The sequence below is a fragment of the Equus caballus genome, chromosome 3 (assembly GCF_041296265.1).
Source record: "Equus caballus isolate H_3958 breed thoroughbred chromosome 3, TB-T2T, whole genome shotgun sequence".
Taxonomy (NCBI): Eukaryota; Metazoa; Chordata; class Mammalia; order Perissodactyla; family Equidae; genus Equus; species Equus caballus.
Genome location: NC_091686.1, coordinates 17,491,635 through 17,508,381, shown reverse-complemented (window position 1 = coordinate 17,508,381; position 16,747 = coordinate 17,491,635). Strand labels below are relative to the sequence as shown.

Here is a 16,747-nt window from a genome sequence, read left to right as displayed (position 1 = left end):
CTTGGCTGTATACCTAGGAGTAGAATTGCTGGGTCATATGGTAATTCTATGTTCAACGTTTTGAAAAGCTGACAAGCTCTATTCCACAGCTGCTGGATGACACTCTTACAGAGCTCAGGACCCCGGGCCTGAGCAGTGCTGCCGTGGAGCTCCAGGACTGAGGATACCCCGGGTGTGTGTTGGGCGTGACTTTCTCATGTAGGCCCACTCTCTTGGAGGATCCTCCAGTGACAGAGCAGAAGCAGGGCACTGCCTTCAAGGGGCCCTAAGTCTCCTGGGCACGAGGAGCTGAGATCAGCAGGGAGGGATGATGGGGGAAAAAGGGCAGGAAGATTCCTATTAACAACTCAAATCCCAGGAAAATGTGACTCAAGAACTAGACGTCCTGCGTTCATATCCTGGCTCTGCCAAGGGCTAGCTGTGTGATGTTGTACAAGTTGCTTCACAACTCTGGGCCTAATTTTGTCATCCATAAAACGGTGATGTAAATAGGAACCACCTCACTAGGTTGAAGTAAGTTTACATGTGTGAAAATTCGAGGTGCAGAACCAAAGCCAATGGAAGCTTGTCTTAGGGCAGGGGTCTGTCTCCCTGCTGGCTTGCGAGACTCCCACCTCAAGGAAGGGCAGGACTCAACTCTGGGCCTTAGTGTCAGAAATATGGCTGGCTGGGAGTGGGGGTGGGAGGATGGGTGGAGAGTGCGGGGCGCTGGCAAATATTTGCTAAATCAAACAGTTGGAAGTGCTGGCTTGGTGAGAAACAAGGTGAGAGTCATGCCTGGACAAGATACCGGATTCTCTCCTGGGTTCCAGCTGGTACCTAGAACTGGAAAGCCTGAGGCTCAGACTTCTCTCCTCCAAAAGGAAGTAGTGCAGCTGCCTGAATGCTTCTGGCAGCCTTGGCGGGGCCATTTTCTCTCCCTTAACCTTGATCCGTGAACCTTGATTCATAGGCTTGTGCAAGCATTGGAGAGAGACACAGAAAAACAGGGAACCAACCACAATCAGATACCACTACACACCCATTAGAATTAATCAAATGTAAGAGACTGATAAGATGAAGTGTTGGAGAGGACATGGAACTGTTGGAACCCTCACATAAGGCTGGTGGGGACGCCAAAATGGTATCGTCACTTTGGAAGAAAGTTTGGCGTTTTCTTTCAAAGTTAAACATACACTCACCATATGACCCAGCAATTCCACTCTTAGCTATTTACCCAAAAGAAATAAAAGCATATGTCCACACAAAGACTTGTCTGAAAATGTTCACAGCAACTTTATTAAAAATAGCTAAAGGGGCCGGCCCTGTGCCTGAGCGGTTAAGTTTGTGTGCTCCGCTGAGGCGGCCCAGGGTTTCATTGGTTTGGATCCTGGGCGCAGACATGGCACCGCTTATCAGGCCATGTTGAGGCGGCATCCCACGTGCCACAACTAGAAGGACTCATAACTAAAATATATACAACTATGTACTGGGGGCATCTGGGGAGAAATAGCAGAAAGAAAAAAAAAAAAAGAGAGAAGAGTGGCAACAGTTGTTAGCTCAGGTGCCAATCTTTAAGGAAAAAAAAAATAGCCAAAAAGCAGAAATCACTCAAATGTCCACCAACTGGTGAATAGATAAAATGTGGCATATTGTTTATGGAATACTACTCAATAAAAGAAAAGAACTACTAGAGGAATCTCAAAAACATTATGTTAAGTGACAGAAACCAGTAAAAAATGATTCCATTTCTATGACATTCTAGAAAAGGCAAATTAAAGCAACAGAAAGCAGTTCCGTGGTTGCATGGGACCAGGGTCAGGCAGTGATTGACTGCAAGGAGCACGCAGGACGTTTTTGGAGCAACAGAAGCATTCTAAAACTTGATGTGACAGTGGTTGCATGTTATATACAGTGACCCAACTGTATCTAACTGTACACCCAAAATGGGTGAATTTAATTGTTCATAAATTATTCCACGATAAAGCTGTTAAAAAATAAGGTTACTAAAACTAGTCGTAAAAACTAGTCCTGAGAACGCACTTCTGGGAAGCATGCTGTGCATCAGCAGGACTGAAAGGCACACTGAGGCGTGCATGCCATGAGTGCTCAATAAATGCCTTCAGGATGCTGGGGAAGCATTAGGCACCAGTCAGCGTTCACCAAAAGGAAAGCCCCATCCCTCTCCCAGTTCAAGCCCGTTCAGGCTTAAGGTTATCCTTGTCCGCCATCTGGTGGCCAGAGCAGGCAATGCGGGAATCTCCATCCTTCACGCCCAGCTTCACGGAGGCTCTATGACTTAAATGCCGCGGAGGGAATGAAGGGGAACTTTCCCCCTGGGAAATCAAGTGCCCGGAGAGGACAAATTGGTCAGAGGTAGGGGCCTAGAGGGAGTCCTGGGTCTACGAGAAGAGGGATATAGCCTCTTATACAGAAAGAAAGTGCTTTGGTGGAACAAAGAGGCAGGGTGAACACAGTTTGGTAGCCTTGCATGCTGAGATACAATATGAGAGGGTTTTTTTTTTTTTTGCGGGGGCGGGCGGGTGGCGGGGGGTGGAGGTCGGGGGGGGGATGGAGGTTGGGGTGGGGGGAATGGAGGTGGAGGTGGAGGTGGGGGTGGGGGGGATGGGGGGTAGGGGGTGTGGGGAACGTTTAGAGAAAACAATGAGGTAAGTAGGAAAACTGATGATGTGTCTGCCTATCCTGCGTTGAGGGATGCTCAGCAGAGGGAGCAGGGGAGGTGGGGCTGGCCAGGGGAATTCCAAAAGGCAAGAGGAGACCTCCCTGGATGGAGAGGCCCTTGGGAGCCAGGGGACAAGACTCTCTTCTCCTAGATATGCCTGGACCTTCTGACCCCTCAATCCTACTTCCAGGAAACATCCCACAAATAAACATCTTCACCCATGTGCTACAATCGTGTAAAGTTCAGGCCCTACAGTGTCTGCAGAACCACTGAGAATAAAGGCAAACTTCAGGAGGCAGGCGACTGAGGAAGCCGCCTGGTTCTCCTGGCCACAGCATAGCTGGCCCAGGCTTCAAGGGCCCATGGACAAGCCCAGTCCTGCTTCTTACAAAAAATGGAGTCAGTCACCTCTGTGGAATACTGATAAGTGAGTGAGAGGGCTGCTTAAACGTCAGTGATAGATGACATTTAATCTAGGGGGACAATGGGGGAGGACAGGGACTTTTACATTCTCAGTAGTTGGTAGCCTCAGTGGCTAAGATCTGAGAGCTCCCAGGCTCCTGGTGTCCAGGTTTTCTACTGGCCACTCACAGATGTGAGGGCATGTAGGGCTTGCTGAGAGCCAGGTGTGGGCAACATTCCCCAAAGTGCCCTTCTTCTAAGGGAGAGGAGAGAGAGGTTGGGGAGGGGGTGGAGGTGAGGAAGGGAGGATGAGGCCTGGAGCCCAGTGGGACATTGGGGAAGATGAACTTCCATTGACGTTTGCCCATCCATAGTTTTATGGGAGGATTTATTGAGTGTATCTGACAAGAGAGGATCCATGGCGGGCTTGGCAATTAACATCACACAGTAGCTTCTTAATAAATGTTTCCTGGAAGGATGAATGGAAGGATGAATGAATGGCTATGTGAATGAAGGAAAAAACTGTGGCTCCTCACTGAGTGTGTTTTGGCACATCTGGCAGACCCCCTACTTGCACTCAAGCCCACCCCTATCCCCTCATTCCCAGCACAGGGAGCTACAGCTCTGTGTGCTTCTCCTTGGCCTCCATCAGCTTCTGGATCTTCTGGGGCAGGGTCTTCGTCCAGAACTGGAGCCTGTGGGCCTTCAGGGCCCGGCCCACTGCAGGTTGCATGTTCAGCTGCAGGTATTGGTCCTCCTGGTCGAACGTAGGCCAGTGCGACAGACCTTCACCATTGGGGTTCCTGTAGAGAAGCCCTCCCAGCAGGCAGGGCGAGGGTCACTCTGAGCCCTACGGAGCCTAGGCCTGAGCACACTGACTGGGGGCAAGCAAGGCAGCCAAACAGGCCAGGTGGGCATGTGGAATGAGAGGGGGAGGTTTCCAGATGTAGGAAAGAAGCTACCTCCCACTAGAGTGTCAACTCCACCACGGGGCAGGGCAACCTTTGTCCTTCCCTGAGAGAAGGAGGCTCTGCCGGTAACATAGCACTGCCACTCCCCCTCCAGGTCACCTGGAGATGGAACCAGTGTCTAGCACCCACAGGGCCCCTCTCTGTCCATGTGGGTCCTGGAGCTGGGGAAGAGGCTATCATACAATTAAGGACACATGTATGCTAATGAGGTCACCACAGACCAGCAAAGCCTGGATGGGTTCAAGACCCCCATGGGGGCTGAAGTAGGGGTGCAACATCTCACCCGTTTCGAGCAAAGTTGGCCCAGTACTTCATTATCTTTCTGCTTAGCAGCCACTCCTCCTCAGTCACCTCAACTACAGAGAAGAAGAGGACAAAGGCCCAGGTCAGGGCCAACCTCAGTCTAGCACACGGGTCATTGCCCCCATACTCACCATCCCAGGTGTAGCTTTTCCCTGGCTCTTCCTCTGCCCTCCCAGCACTGGCTCTCTGCCTGCTCCCCCACAGTCTTGTGGAGCCAGGCCCTCTTCGTACCCAAACCCTGCATATTCATCCCAGCTTCTGGCTGACCCAACGCTAGGCCCATTCCTGACCCAGAAAGCTCCCTTCTGCCTTCTGACGCTGGAAAGGCACTGAAAAAACTTTGAAATGCCCCCCTCTGCACCCATGCCAGATACCCATGGTCAGGGTGGGGAGAGGTGGAGGGAGCACAGGCCCCAGTCTGAAGAGTCTTGGACTGCAATTCTAGCTCAGCCTTTCTAGCTGTAAGATCTTGGAAACATGATCCTCTCCTTTCTCTGAGCCTCAGTTTCCTCATCTGTACAGGGAAGGCAATCACCCTCACTCAGGGACCCAGCCATGGTCCCATCCCACATCCTGGAAAAGAGGAGCCTCTGAGGGACCTCGCCCAGGAAGACTCACTGTAGTTGCCCCAGAAGTAGGTTCCGAAGACAAAGAGGACCTCATCGCCATGGTCCGCCTTCACGTGGGGTGGCTTGATGTCCTTGAAGAGGCTGGGCCGATGCTGGAACTCGTAGAAGTAGACAGGGGCACGGGAACCTAGGCAGGTGGGGTGCACAGGCTGTGATGTGGCAGCCTCTTACCTGGAGCTTTCCTGCATCACCCATGGTGACAAGATAGCTAGGTCCGAAGCTGGTTGGAATCTGGATAGTGGATGAGGGAGCCCCAGGCTGGAGTAGGGGCAGTGGGAAGGGCCTGGGTTCAAATCATGGCCTTGCAACTTCCTAGCTTTGTGGTCTTGGGCAAGTCACTGAAGGGCACTGAATCTCAGTTTCCTCATCTGTAAAATGGGGAAAATGTCTGTCTCTCAGATCACCTATGAGGATTTACCAAGATGAGGCAACATCAATGTCTGGCACCCAGGGGCCCAATAAATAGATGTGGGTTGGGCCCTGGACACCAATAGACTTCACCTGGGACCAGCAGCTCTGAGCCACCCCTTGCTGGTCTGACCTTTAGTTACAGATATACTCACGCTGAAAATATGCTACTTGGAGTGCAGGGATCACGAATATGGAGTCCTCCATAATCTCCTGGAACTGGGTTTGGAGGGTCTGGGGGTCCTCACTGCCTCCCATGTATTCCTCCATCACCAGCTCACCAAACTCAGGAGGCAACATCTAGCCCAGGTGGATCAGGAATAGCCAGGTTAGGCAGGCTGGCAGGGGCAGGGAGGCAGCAGGGGCAGGGTTGGGGAGATGGACCCTGGGATGGGATAGGAGATGAGGGTAAGAGACCAAACTTTGGGTGGCCCCAGCCTTTGTTCATGGAGGATGCCACATGGCCTGGATATCTGAGGAATGGGTTTCCCCTGCCTCAGGACAGGAAAGGAGCCCTTCTGCATTGGGATAGGACTCCGGGAGCCTCACCATCACTGCTGCTGTTTTCTGTAGAAGAGCCTTTATGGTCTCTCTGTCCATTTCCCTCTGGGTGTCCAAGGTGCCTACGCCCTGGGGAATGGGGGAATCTTGAGTTGGGGGTAGGATGGGCCTGGACTAGGAAGGCCTGATGTTCCCTCCCCCCCGCACTGGATGGGCTCCCCAGCACCTGGGGGCTTGGGGCTAGGTCTCACCGAAGGGAGGAGCCAACCATACTCATCATTGTTGACACCAATGATGCTGGGTACAGGTTGAAAGTCGGCAGAAGCCAGCAGCTCCTCGGGGTGCCTGGGCAGGAAGATCCCATCCACCATGCCAGGGATGATCTTGAAGGCCTGAGGGAGCACACAAAGTCAGGTTGTAGACATTTTTTGATGCCCTCTGAGTGACTTTTAACCCTTCCTGGCTCATCCCAGGATGCTCACCTCCCTCCCCCGCCACCAGGAGGTCCTATGTCTGGCTTAGCATGGCCTGGCCTCAGTTTCCCAGCCAGGGCTGTGAGGACATGAAGGCATGGAGATGGAGTAACTTGCCCAGGGAGTATGAAGGGTACCAGGCTTGCCTACCCCACACCTATTGGCTCCCTTCCTCCACAGCCGTGGCCATTCAGCCCAACCTTGTTGATGGCCAGAATCTCCTCTTCACTCTTGTCCCGCAGGCAGTGCACCAGGGCCTCTGAGTCAACCTGACCACAGGCAGACAGGTTGGCCACCGTCTGGAAAGAGACCAGGCAGGGGAGAGAGGTTTGCCCAACGCCCAAGTTGGAGGCAGGTGCACCCCACATCTCACAGAGTATCATGATACTCAGCCTCTGTGACGGCAGAGGTCTGTGGATTCTGACCCTTGAACAATCCCTGGATAGGCAGCACTTTCCAAGGTACTCTGATGGCAGGGGAGTCCTTGTTATCCCCATTTACCAGACAGAGTAATGGAAGCTGAGAAGTAAGAGATGAGGCAGCAGGTCTGGGCTTCCCTCAGTTGGGGGCACTCACTTTGGAGACCACATCAGATGAACTGGCAATGAGGTTAGGCAGCAGAGCCACGCCACTCTCCATGATGGCACGGTGGAAGAGTCCTTGGGACATGGGGGACACGACGTGCGAAGACACACTTGTGCCACCCGCAGACTCGCCAAAAATGGTGACACGGCCAGGGTCGCCTCCAAAGTATGCAATATTCTGCTGGACCCAGTGTAGGGCGGCCACTTGGTCCAGGTAGCCCCAGTTGCCAGCTGCATGCTTGTCTCCAGTGCTGAGAGGTGGCAGGGATAGGGGTCATGAGGCTGCCTGGCTCCACTCAGCCCACGTTGCTCAGCCCATCCCCAGTCTCACCTGAAGAAGCCCAGAACACCTAGGCGGTACTGGATAATGACCACCACCACATCCTCGAAGGCCGCCAAAGCGGAGCCGTCATACATGGAGGCCATGCCGTGCACAAGTGCACCACCATGGATCCACACCATCACCTGGGGAAACCGAGGCACAGATGCTATGTGGCTCCCACCCAGCACAAACTCCACCAGGGCTCCCATCTAGATGAACCACCGCTTTGGTTCTGTCCACCCAACCACATAGACTGAACTCAAGCAGGACAAGGTGGTGTCTTCATGACCTGGGTCAAAGGCGGCTCAAGTTCTACCAGGAAAACTAGGCCTCCCATACTTTGGGGCCCGGCCCATCAACCAAAGTCTAGCTCCATTTCTCCCAGAACCTTCTCTGAGGTGGAAAGAAAAGGGGTGTCTCTTTGATCATGCCACATGCACATTAATTAAAAGTGGTCTCCATTCTCAAGGGCCTGATGGATAATCCATGGCTGACGTCTCTAGCTGCCTGCAAGTGCAGCCCTCAGGCACCTGAGTGGGTCTCCTGGGCATGAATTGGTTGGGTGAGTCCTGGGTCCATCCCAGGGCCACAGCTTCTGACCTCTGGCAGCAGCCGGGGTCCTGTGACCCCATGCCCAGGGGTGAGCTGCTCACCCTGGGGAAGAAGCACTCTCTCGGACCCAATACTGAGAAGCTTCTCTACAGGGCCCACACTGCAGGGCACCCAGGCTGATCTTGTCCTTTCTAATCTTCCTGCAGAAAAAATGTCCTCCCACTCCCTAGCCAGCTGTGGCTGGGTACTCACAGGCAGGTTGGAACCCTGGTGGGTATGGGCAGGTGTGTAGACACTGAGGTACAGGCAGTCTTCGGATGTGGAGGTAAAAGGCAGGGACTGATTCACCAGTTTCTGAGCTATTGAATTCATTGTCGAAACGTCCTGCAGACACCTGGTGGCCGTGGCAGGCAGTCAGTCCAGGGAACATGCTGTGGCCAAAACTAGATGCTGGGCCCAGATTTGCTCCCAGCCACCTCAGTCCCCCTTCCCCTGATACCCTACTCATACATGGTCCCTACCAAGTTACAGGCCACAGGCTCTGGGGAAGCTGGGACAGAGCCCAGTCTTCCAGGCAGGCCTCAAGGTTGTGAGGGCCTTGGATACAAATCCTCCCAAGGCTGGGAAATCTTGACTCTTGGCCGTCTTTATGACAACCATTGGTTATATGTATTGACACTCACCACTGTACCCCTGTACCCAGACAGGCCTGGAACAGGGGAGTAGGCCACATGCATATGTTGCCTGAATGAACGGATGTTAACTTCTCATGAGAAGGGCAGTGGGACCCCCCTCATCCCAAGTCCAGATGCTTAGGGAACCTCATCACTCCCATACAGTTTCCTCTTGTAAGAACATACACAGCCCCTTGGCCAGTGGTACCTGGCCCTGTTGGTTGGCACAGTGACTGTGGGGAGTGGGGGTTCCTCACTCCTCAGGGATCTGCAGTATCTGCTGCTGGAGTCAGGGACTCCTACAAGGTTCACGGAGCCACCTTGAACTCCTCCAGGAGACAGCCCCCCTGGGGGCAGAGAACACATGGCATAACTAGAACGTAGGCAGATGTGTGTCCCTGCTCCTCTCATCAGCACCTGGAGCTAATGCCCTTGGAGCACCAAGCCCTGAGCCTGGGAAAGTTACTTTATCCTTCTGAGCCTCAGCATGCTCATGAGAAAAATGCTCGTGGGAATCCACCAGACCGAGAGGGAAAACTGGCTGTGGGGGTTTAGATGAAATGAAAACTGCAGCCTGGCCCAGAGCTCAGAATACCCTCCACCCCAGGGCGTGGAGTTCCCTGGACCCCCTGCTTACATGGCTGGGTGTGAGGTCCCATCCTTTACACCACTCCAAGATTCAGGGGGCTCAGGGGGCGCAAATCGCAGTCGCCCTAGAGGTGGCTTGGCAAAGGGAATTCCCAGGAAGGTGTGGACCCCCACATCAGTGCCCTTCACATACACGAGGCTCCCCTGCACCTGCCCCGTGTATGTGGTCCGGATGGGGCTGGCAGAGTCCTGGCCTGTGGACAGAGAAATGGACATCAGGGTTGGGTCTAGCCAATGAGCCATCCTTCCAAACTATTAATGTTGCTGCCTCCTTCCCATCCTCAGCTCAGCTCAAGGGACCCTGATGTACAAACACTTGCTTTACAAATTTCCTGCCTGTAACCCTGGCCTCACCACACTGCCTTCCCTAGGTCCTGCCCCCGCCTTTTCCGCCAAGCCCGGTGAGGCCCCTTGGGGTTTGGCATCATGGTTTAGTCCTCAGAGCTTCAAACAATGGTTACATGGGCTTGATGGGGTGAGAGGTCCTTTCGACTGACTGTGTGCCAGGTGAGATGAGGCAGCAGAACTGTGGGATGTGGACAGTCAAGGTTCCTGTCCTTGGCAATCTCATGCTCCAGGCGGCAAGACATGACATAAAGACAGCATCCTCCAACAGAGAGTGATGTTACGAGGACAACAAAAGAGAAGTGTAGCTGTGAGTAGAACTAAAGAGCACAGCCTGCCCTGCTATGGGTATTAGGGAGGGAGGAAGTGACTAAAAGTCACCTAAGGGAGAAGGAGCCAAGATTCTCAACAGACAAAGAATTTCCACAAGTGACTAAGAAATATACCAGCTGCGCATATTTGGGGAAAGACTATGAAATGGTGAAAGAATATGTTCAGAAGGAATAAGGAAGACAACTAAATGGTTCTCTCACCAATGAAGAGATGTTCACCTCACTTGTGCTAAGAGAAATGCACATTGAAATCTGACTGGGATGACAACAATTTATTTTGTCACAGAAAGCAAGACAATCAGACATTGTGTGTTTTCTATTGAAGTCCACAGCACCACATATGAATTAGTCTTGCCCCCAAACAAAACAAAGCAAAATCTAAAACCCGAATTGGATCAAGCCTCTAGAATATAAATACAAGTTTACAGGCATATAAATACAAGTTATACAGGGGACAGAGAAACAGTTAAAAGACACCATGGGATGTAATCAGTTAAACCCAAACTCGGGGATGCTCTCTAGACAAACAACTGGTTTCTTCCACACAACAACAAAATTACAAGGAAAGTAAAGAGAGAGGCAGAGGAGGAATCTGAAGATTGAAAGAGACTCACGAAACACATCAAAAAGACAGATAATAACAATTGTTGGTAGGGATGTGGAAAAATTGGAACCTTCATACACTGCTGGTGAGAGGGTAAAATGGTGCACGTGCTTTGGAAAACAATCTGGCAATTCTTCAAAGGTTAAACATAGAGTTACCATATGACCCAGTAATTCCACTCCTAGGTATAAACCCAAGAGAACTGAAAACATGTCTCCACACAACAACTTGTACATGGAATGTTCACAGCAGGATTATTTACAGTAGCCAAAAAGCGGAAACAATTCAAATGTCCGTCAACTGATAAATGTATCATATCTACACAATGGAATATTATTCAGCAATAAAAAGAAGTACAGAACATGTTACAACATGGATGAACCTTTAAAACATGACGCTCAATGAGAGAAGCCAGTCACAAAGGACCACATACTAGATGCTTCCTTTATACGAAATGTCCAGAATTGGGATATCCATGGAGACAGAAAGCAGGTTGATGGCTACCTAGGGCTGAGGTTGGAAGTTGGGGCTGGGGGGAAAGGGGAATTGATGTGGTAAACTCTGCGAATATACCAAAAACCATTGAATCGCACACTTTAAATGGGTGAATGGCATGCTATGCAAATTACATCTCAAAACTGTTATTGAAAAAAGAAATACATCTACCAATTTTCAAAGTATGAGCCTTATTTGAATCCTGACCTTAAAAAAAACCCTGTAAATATCATTTATGAGATAATATGAAATAAGAACGTTTGACTAGATACCTGATTACATTAAGGAATCGTGATACAGATTCCTTTTCTTTTAGTAGAACAAGATGAAAAATTTACAGATGATCTGATGTCTGGGATTTGCTTCAAAGAATGGTGCAAGAGAGAGGTAGTGGTCCAGACAAAACTAGATTGCCCAGGTCTTGATAATTGTTGAAGGTAGATCATGGGTACATTGGGTTTGTTATATTAGTCTTTCTGCCTCAGATGGAGAGCCCCTCTGTGCTGTGTAGCATTGAGCAGCCCAGACCCTCTCTGTTTCTCAGGGTGCAGGGGGGTAACCAGTCAGGCTAGTAGTTCCCCTGGTGGTGGTACCTCCACTGGCTCCCACCTCTCTGGTGCCTTCCCTCCTGCAGGCTTAGGTTCTGCCTCTGCAGAATTTGGCAGATCTGACCCTGGTTTCATAATAAAAAGTAAAAAACAAAACCAAAAAAGAGCCTCAGGGTTGTATACTATCCTATACCTATCAGATCAACACGAATCAATATGGTTGATGCCGCCCGGCATGGGTGAGACCAGAGTCAGGCTCCCCAGAGGGCAATAGAGCAATGCCTTTCCAAGTCAAAAGGCCCACCCCTCTCCCCAGTAACACAAAGTTTACACACAGTTCCTTGCAGCAAGTGATGTCTGTCAATGAAATTCACTGCTGCCACCTGCCTCTGATGCCTGATGTTTGTTATAGTGAAGGACAAAACCTGCCGAAATGTCCCTGATCAGAGGCCAGTTATATCAAGGACGCTTCCTCCTTGAAGAGAAGCCCTTCCATTAAGCTGTAGCAGGAAGCTCTACTATACTGGGGTGTGGGGAGGTGATCCCCTGTCAGGAAGTAGAAAAGCCAGGCACCAGAAAGGGGGGACGTCTGTGACCATTTAGGTGAAAACCAAGGATGTACGCATACATCCATTCTTGGGTAAACTCCTGGCCAGGGGTGGAAGGCCCTGGGGACCCTGAGGGTCCCTGTGGAGGAGCCAGGACTCAGTGGGGCAGGAGAGGGTCAGACCCATCACCTATGCCCTCATATGGCGTGTCAATATTTCCTTCTGAACCATAGGTCCAATCCAAACTATTAACATTTTTAAAGGGAGGTGTTAGCAAGACCTAGAATATCACTCTGCTGTAAGGTCTCTGTGACCTCCAAGAGCCTGGTCAGCTGCGGGCAAGAGCAGAAGCCCCGTTGGGTGGACCATGGGGGAGGGATGAGTGCGGTCATGTCTGGGCAGATTCGACCGGAAGGGAGACAACAGTCAAGTCGCACAGGTAGGGCTGGTTTGAGTAAGAGGGTCACTCCCCGCAAGAGGGGTCCCAGGAGCTGCGAGGGCCCGGGCACGGTGCCCGCATATCTTAAAGTACAAATAAGGGCTGGGAGAACCCAGAGTTGCACAAAGGGCACATACCTTTGCCCTGGAGGCCAATGCGTTCCCTTCCCAGGGGCGGTGCTGGGCTGAAGCGAAGGCCTGGGAGGCCGCTGCGGGGGGCGGGGGAGGGGCTTCCGTAGTGGGATTGCCCGAGGGCCGGTACCCTTGCATGGGGCCCCTTTGGATGGGGACGCACTGGGTGCCTGGGCACCCCTCTGGCCAAGGGCGCAACACTCAGAGCCAAATGGCGGCAGAAAGGTATTATTATTGCTGTTGTTGTTACCCACGGGCAGCGCCAGCTCCATCACAAACACTAGAAGAGAAATGTCCCGAATTCCCCCCAGCCCGCCCGGGTGCTCCTTAGACTCCTAGGGCTGGCTGGCTGCTCGGAGTTGTGTGGCCACGGCCAGCCTTGACCCGCTCTGTGCCTCAGGGTCCCTGCCCCCTCGCCGTTGGGATGCGTCGGGGCGGGAGCTGTCGTTCTCCAGTGGGGCCCACCTCTCTGGTGCCTTCCCTCCTGCAGGCACAGGTTCTGCCTCTGCAAAACTTGGCAAGTCTGACCCCAGTCCCTGTCGCCCCCTGCGGGAGCCTCACCCTGACCCGGGACGAGGAGAAGCAGAAGCCCACAGGCCACGGCGCTCAGCCGCGCGCGAAGTCCGTCCAGCCGCATGGCGGGCTCGCAGGTCGTCTTCCTTTTTCGCGCTCCCGACTGCAGGCACGCGGTTTTTCACCGAAGGGCTGCCCAGGAGCCGGTCTGGCCACCGGTCAGGGAGTGCCTCGCCCAAGACTGGAGTTTGGACTGAGCAGGGAACAGGCGGGGTGCGCGGAGTCCGGGCCGCGGACTTGCGAGTTGGGCAACAGAGCGGAACTGAGCAGGCACTGCCCCTTTCTCTCTGCCCGGGCCCTCCGAGGCCTTCTTGGAAGGGCCGCGAAGCTTCTTCAGCCCTTCCGCAATACCAAGAACCCTCTCTTCAAACCTGCGTTCATTTTCCTTATTGTCACAGGCTTGGCAAGGGTGTTCAGGAATAAACTGTGATTGGGGAACCCAGGAGAGCTTCCCTGAGGAGGTGCACGACTAGGATTCCCATAGATGGAGAAATGGTAACGACCTTCCTTCAGGGGGAAGGGAACCGCATGAGGAATCAGTTGCTTGGGTCTGCCTTCAAGGTCCTTCATCTCCTTACTCTCCCTGGTCTGAGGGTCTCCACGGGCCCCTTCCCTACTCGGCCACAGTCCGCCTTTTAAAATGCACATGTAACTGTGGCACTTATCTTAAGGACACTCCCAACCCCACCCCGTGGCTTTCCCTCTCCCCACCTCCCGCCAAGTTCTAGTTCACGGTCATTTATTCATTTGACAAACATTCAAAGAACGCCTGCTCTTTCGCGCGCTGGGGGACCTGGCAGGGCAGTGCCGGCCCAAGATACAGCGGGGGATGCAGGCGCGTCACCTGGAGGTTCTGAAACACAATGAATTGTGCCAGGATTGATGCAGCTCTGGGCACCGGAGCGCCCGCCCAGCCTAAGGGGCAGACTTCCCGGAGGAAGTGGCGCCTAAGATACGCCTGGCTCATTCTCAAACCGGTCTTCAGTGCCCCCGAGAACCAGCCTTGGCCTCCGCCGACCAGCAGGGGCTCGCTCGGCCCAGCGCCGCCGGGGTCCCTTCTCTGTGCCTTTGCTGGAGCGGTCCGCATTTTCCCGGGTTTACACACAGAGCACTCTGAGGCCACCGCTCCCCGCAAACCCGAGTGCCGGGAGGGACGCATGTCCCTTGCGCGACCCCGTCGCCCTGCCACGCCCCCCTGCCCGTTCCCCGGAAGTGCGGCGGGAGGAGCGGAAGTGCCCAGCGGCGGTGGCCCGCAGCGGTTCCGCGATGGTGGGCGGCGGCGGGGCAGGGGGCGGCCTCCTGGAGAACGCTAACCCGCTCATCTACGAGCGCTCTGGGGAGCGGCCGGTGACCGCGGGCGAGGAGGACGAGCAGGTTCCAGACAGCATCGACGCGCGCGAGATCTTCGATATCCGCCGCTGCCGGGCGCGGGCGGGGTCCGGGGCCTGGGAGGGGGCTGAAGTGACGACCAAGAGGCGGTGGAGCCGATGCAGGGCCGGGCTTTCCCGGCACAGGGTTCTGAGTGGGCAAAGGCGCAGAGTCCCCTTTCCTTCACTTGCCACATCTGATTCGCTCCATCAATGACCCGGAGCATCCCCTGACGCTGGAAGAATTGAACGTCGTAGAGCAGGTCCGGGTTCAGGTGAGTCACTCCCGGCGTCCGAGGGGAGCGATTTGCTCGGGAGAGTCGGAAAGGCTCGGCTGTGCACCAAGGGGCGGGCGTTTCTCAGCTCACGGACTCCTTAGGGGATCTTTGGAAGGGGGGCTTGTGCCCATTTTGTGGATGAGAAAACTGAAGTCTGTAGAGGTTAGACGACTTGTCTGAAGCAACAGACTAAGAAAGGGGGCTCAGGTCTGGGACCGCCACGAGTCTTGACATTCCCCCTGCAACCAGGTGAGTGACCCCGAGAGCACAGTGGCTGTGGCCTTCACACCCACCATTCCACACTGCAGCATGGCCACTCTCATTGGGCTGTCCATCAAAGTCAAGCTTCTGCGATCCCTTCCCCAGCGTTTCAAGGTAAGCTGGAACTGAGCCCTGGGGGCGGGGCCAGCGTGAGTATCTGCTAGTGAGGAGGATTTGGAGAGCTTGAACATTGACCATCAGAGGGAGGCCTGGAAGGATCCCAACTAGCAGAGGTGAACCTGGGAGGAGGCTTTCCAATTGAATGGGACAAGAATAAAGGCCTGAGCTGGAATGTGCAGAGAAGTAGCGAGGAGTGTAGCAGGAAAGGCAGTAGGGAGCTGTAGATAGGTTTGGAGCAAGGATGGGGCCCAGGCACACCTTGAAGTCACCAGCAGTTGGCCAGGCCTTTGGGTAGAGATGGAGTGGCTGTGGGTGGGCTTGGGGTGTAATGGAAGAGCCAGAGTCCAAAGGCATGATTAGGAAGAAGGATCAGGAGGTGGTGAGTCGGGGAGAGAGAAGAGGGTAGAACAGGTGGGTGAGTGCTCAGGCCTGGCCTTTCTCCCTCCCAGATGGACGTGCACATTACACCAGGGACCCATGCCTCAGAGCATGCAGGTACGTGTAGGCTGACATTGGGGCATTGGCCCTGAGGCTTCCCCTGGCCATGGTGGTTTGTAAGGCAAAGTGGCTGGGGGGGGGGGGGGCACTGGGTGGGTGACTCTGCAGTGGAGGTGGCAGCCTAGAGTGAAGCTTGCCTGACTTGACTTGGGTCTTCTGTGCTTACCATGTTCTCCCACTCCCGCCTTCTCCCTCTTCTCAGTACACAGGACCAGGGTGTCAGGCTTTGTAGTACAGGAGGCAGGCAGACATGAACAGCCAGGGGAGGGGCCCCAAGAAGGTGGGTTAGGTGTGGGCTCAGGTGGTTGGGGTAGCCTGATGGAGGCTTGGGGTCCTGGGAAGGAGAAGACAGGAGGGTCTTGTTGGTGGGGGTGTATGTGTATATATACACACAGACTTAAAGGTGAGGCTGCCAGCAGGCCTGGCTTTGACTCTCCTTCCTGACTCCTTTCTTCCCACCCAGTCAACAAGCAGCTTGCAGATAAGGAGCGAGTGGCAGCAGCCCTGGAGAACACCCACCTGCTGGAGGTTGTGAATCAATGCCTGTCGGCCCGCTCCTGAGCCCACCTTTTTGCCCCCAGCCCCATCCAGGGCTCATGGCCTTGTTTTCTTGAATCACTGAAAATGAGAAACTAACATTTTGCATTTTGTAATAAACCCTTAATTTATATTTATTTCCCAGTGTGTCTTAAGAGTCTTTCATCTTGGTGGGGTCATTCCAGGTTTGGGAGGAGGGAGGTATAGTGAGTGCCTGTACAGGCTGGATCAAGGGAGTGCAATTCATTTTTAAAGTTTCTCCTGATGGTTTGATTAGGAAAAGTTGCAAATATACCAAAAAATGGAAAGAGTAGTGTAGTGAACACATCTGTATACCCACCATGTAGATTTAATAGTTGTTAACATGTTGCAACATTGGCTTTATTTATCTGTGTGTGTATAATATAAATAAATTTGAGAGTAAGCTGCAGACACATGACATTTCACTTCTGAGTACTTCATCCTGTGTTTCCTAAGCCTTTATAACCACAGTTCTCTTATCTCGCCAAAGAATGAACAATTCCCTAACACCATCTAATATC

General features: G+C 53.1%; 2 protein-coding genes across 3 annotated transcripts; one reads left to right on the top strand and one right to left on the bottom strand.

The window, feature by feature from the left end:
* Positions 1–3,435: 3,435 nt before the first annotated feature.
* On the bottom strand, positions 3,436–13,403 carry CES2 (carboxylesterase 2). The gene is made up of 12 exons (XM_005608319.4): positions 13,133–13,403; positions 9,119–9,323; positions 8,060–8,201; positions 7,265–7,398; positions 6,926–7,184; positions 6,550–6,648; positions 6,128–6,268; positions 5,925–6,005; positions 5,531–5,675; positions 4,957–5,094; positions 4,319–4,391; positions 3,436–3,867 (listed from the first exon to the last, which is right to left on the bottom strand). The coding sequence occupies exons 1-12, from the start codon at positions 13,206–13,208 to the stop codon at positions 3,681–3,683; spliced, it is 1,680 nt and encodes a 559-aa protein (XP_005608376.2). The 5' UTR covers positions 13,209–13,403; the 3' UTR covers positions 3,436–3,680.
* Positions 13,404–14,298: 895 nt separating this feature from the next.
* On the top strand, positions 14,299–16,340 carry CIAO2B (cytosolic iron-sulfur assembly component 2B). 2 transcript variants are annotated; one of them, NM_001242528.1, is given in 5 exon segments: positions 14,299–14,552; positions 14,707–14,786; positions 15,039–15,164; positions 15,620–15,665; positions 16,132–16,340. In NM_001242528.1, coding segments are annotated over 5 exon segments (492 nt in total). In that variant the 5' UTR covers positions 14,299–14,410; the 3' UTR covers positions 16,230–16,340.
* The last annotated feature ends 407 nt before the right edge of the window (positions 16,341–16,747 follow it).

Bases quoted from the DNA above. Each gene is read 5' to 3' on its own strand.
- CES2 (XM_005608319.4), bottom strand. From the start codon at position 13,208: ATGCGGCTGGACGGACTTCGCGCGCGGCTGAGCGCCGTGGCCTGTGGG. The intron at 9,324-13,132 runs GTGAGGCTCCCG...CTCTGTCCACAG, and splicing joins TCTCCTCGTCCCGGGTCAGG to GCCAGGACTCTGCCAGCCCC. The intron at 8,202-9,118 runs GTAAGCAGGGGG...CACGGCCACCAG, and splicing joins GGGACCTCACACCCAGCCAT to GTGTCTGCAGGACGTTTCGA.
- CIAO2B (XM_070261741.1), top strand. From the start codon at position 14,411: ATGGTGGGCGGCGGCGGGGCAGGGGGCGGCCTCCTGGAGAACGCTAAC. The intron at 15,165-15,619 runs GTAAGCTGGAAC...TCTCCCTCCCAG, and splicing joins CCCTTCCCCAGCGTTTCAAG to ATGGACGTGCACATTACACC. The intron at 15,666-15,870 runs GTACGTGTAGGC...CCCTCTTCTCAG, and splicing joins CCATGCCTCAGAGCATGCAG to TACACAGGACCAGGGTGTCA.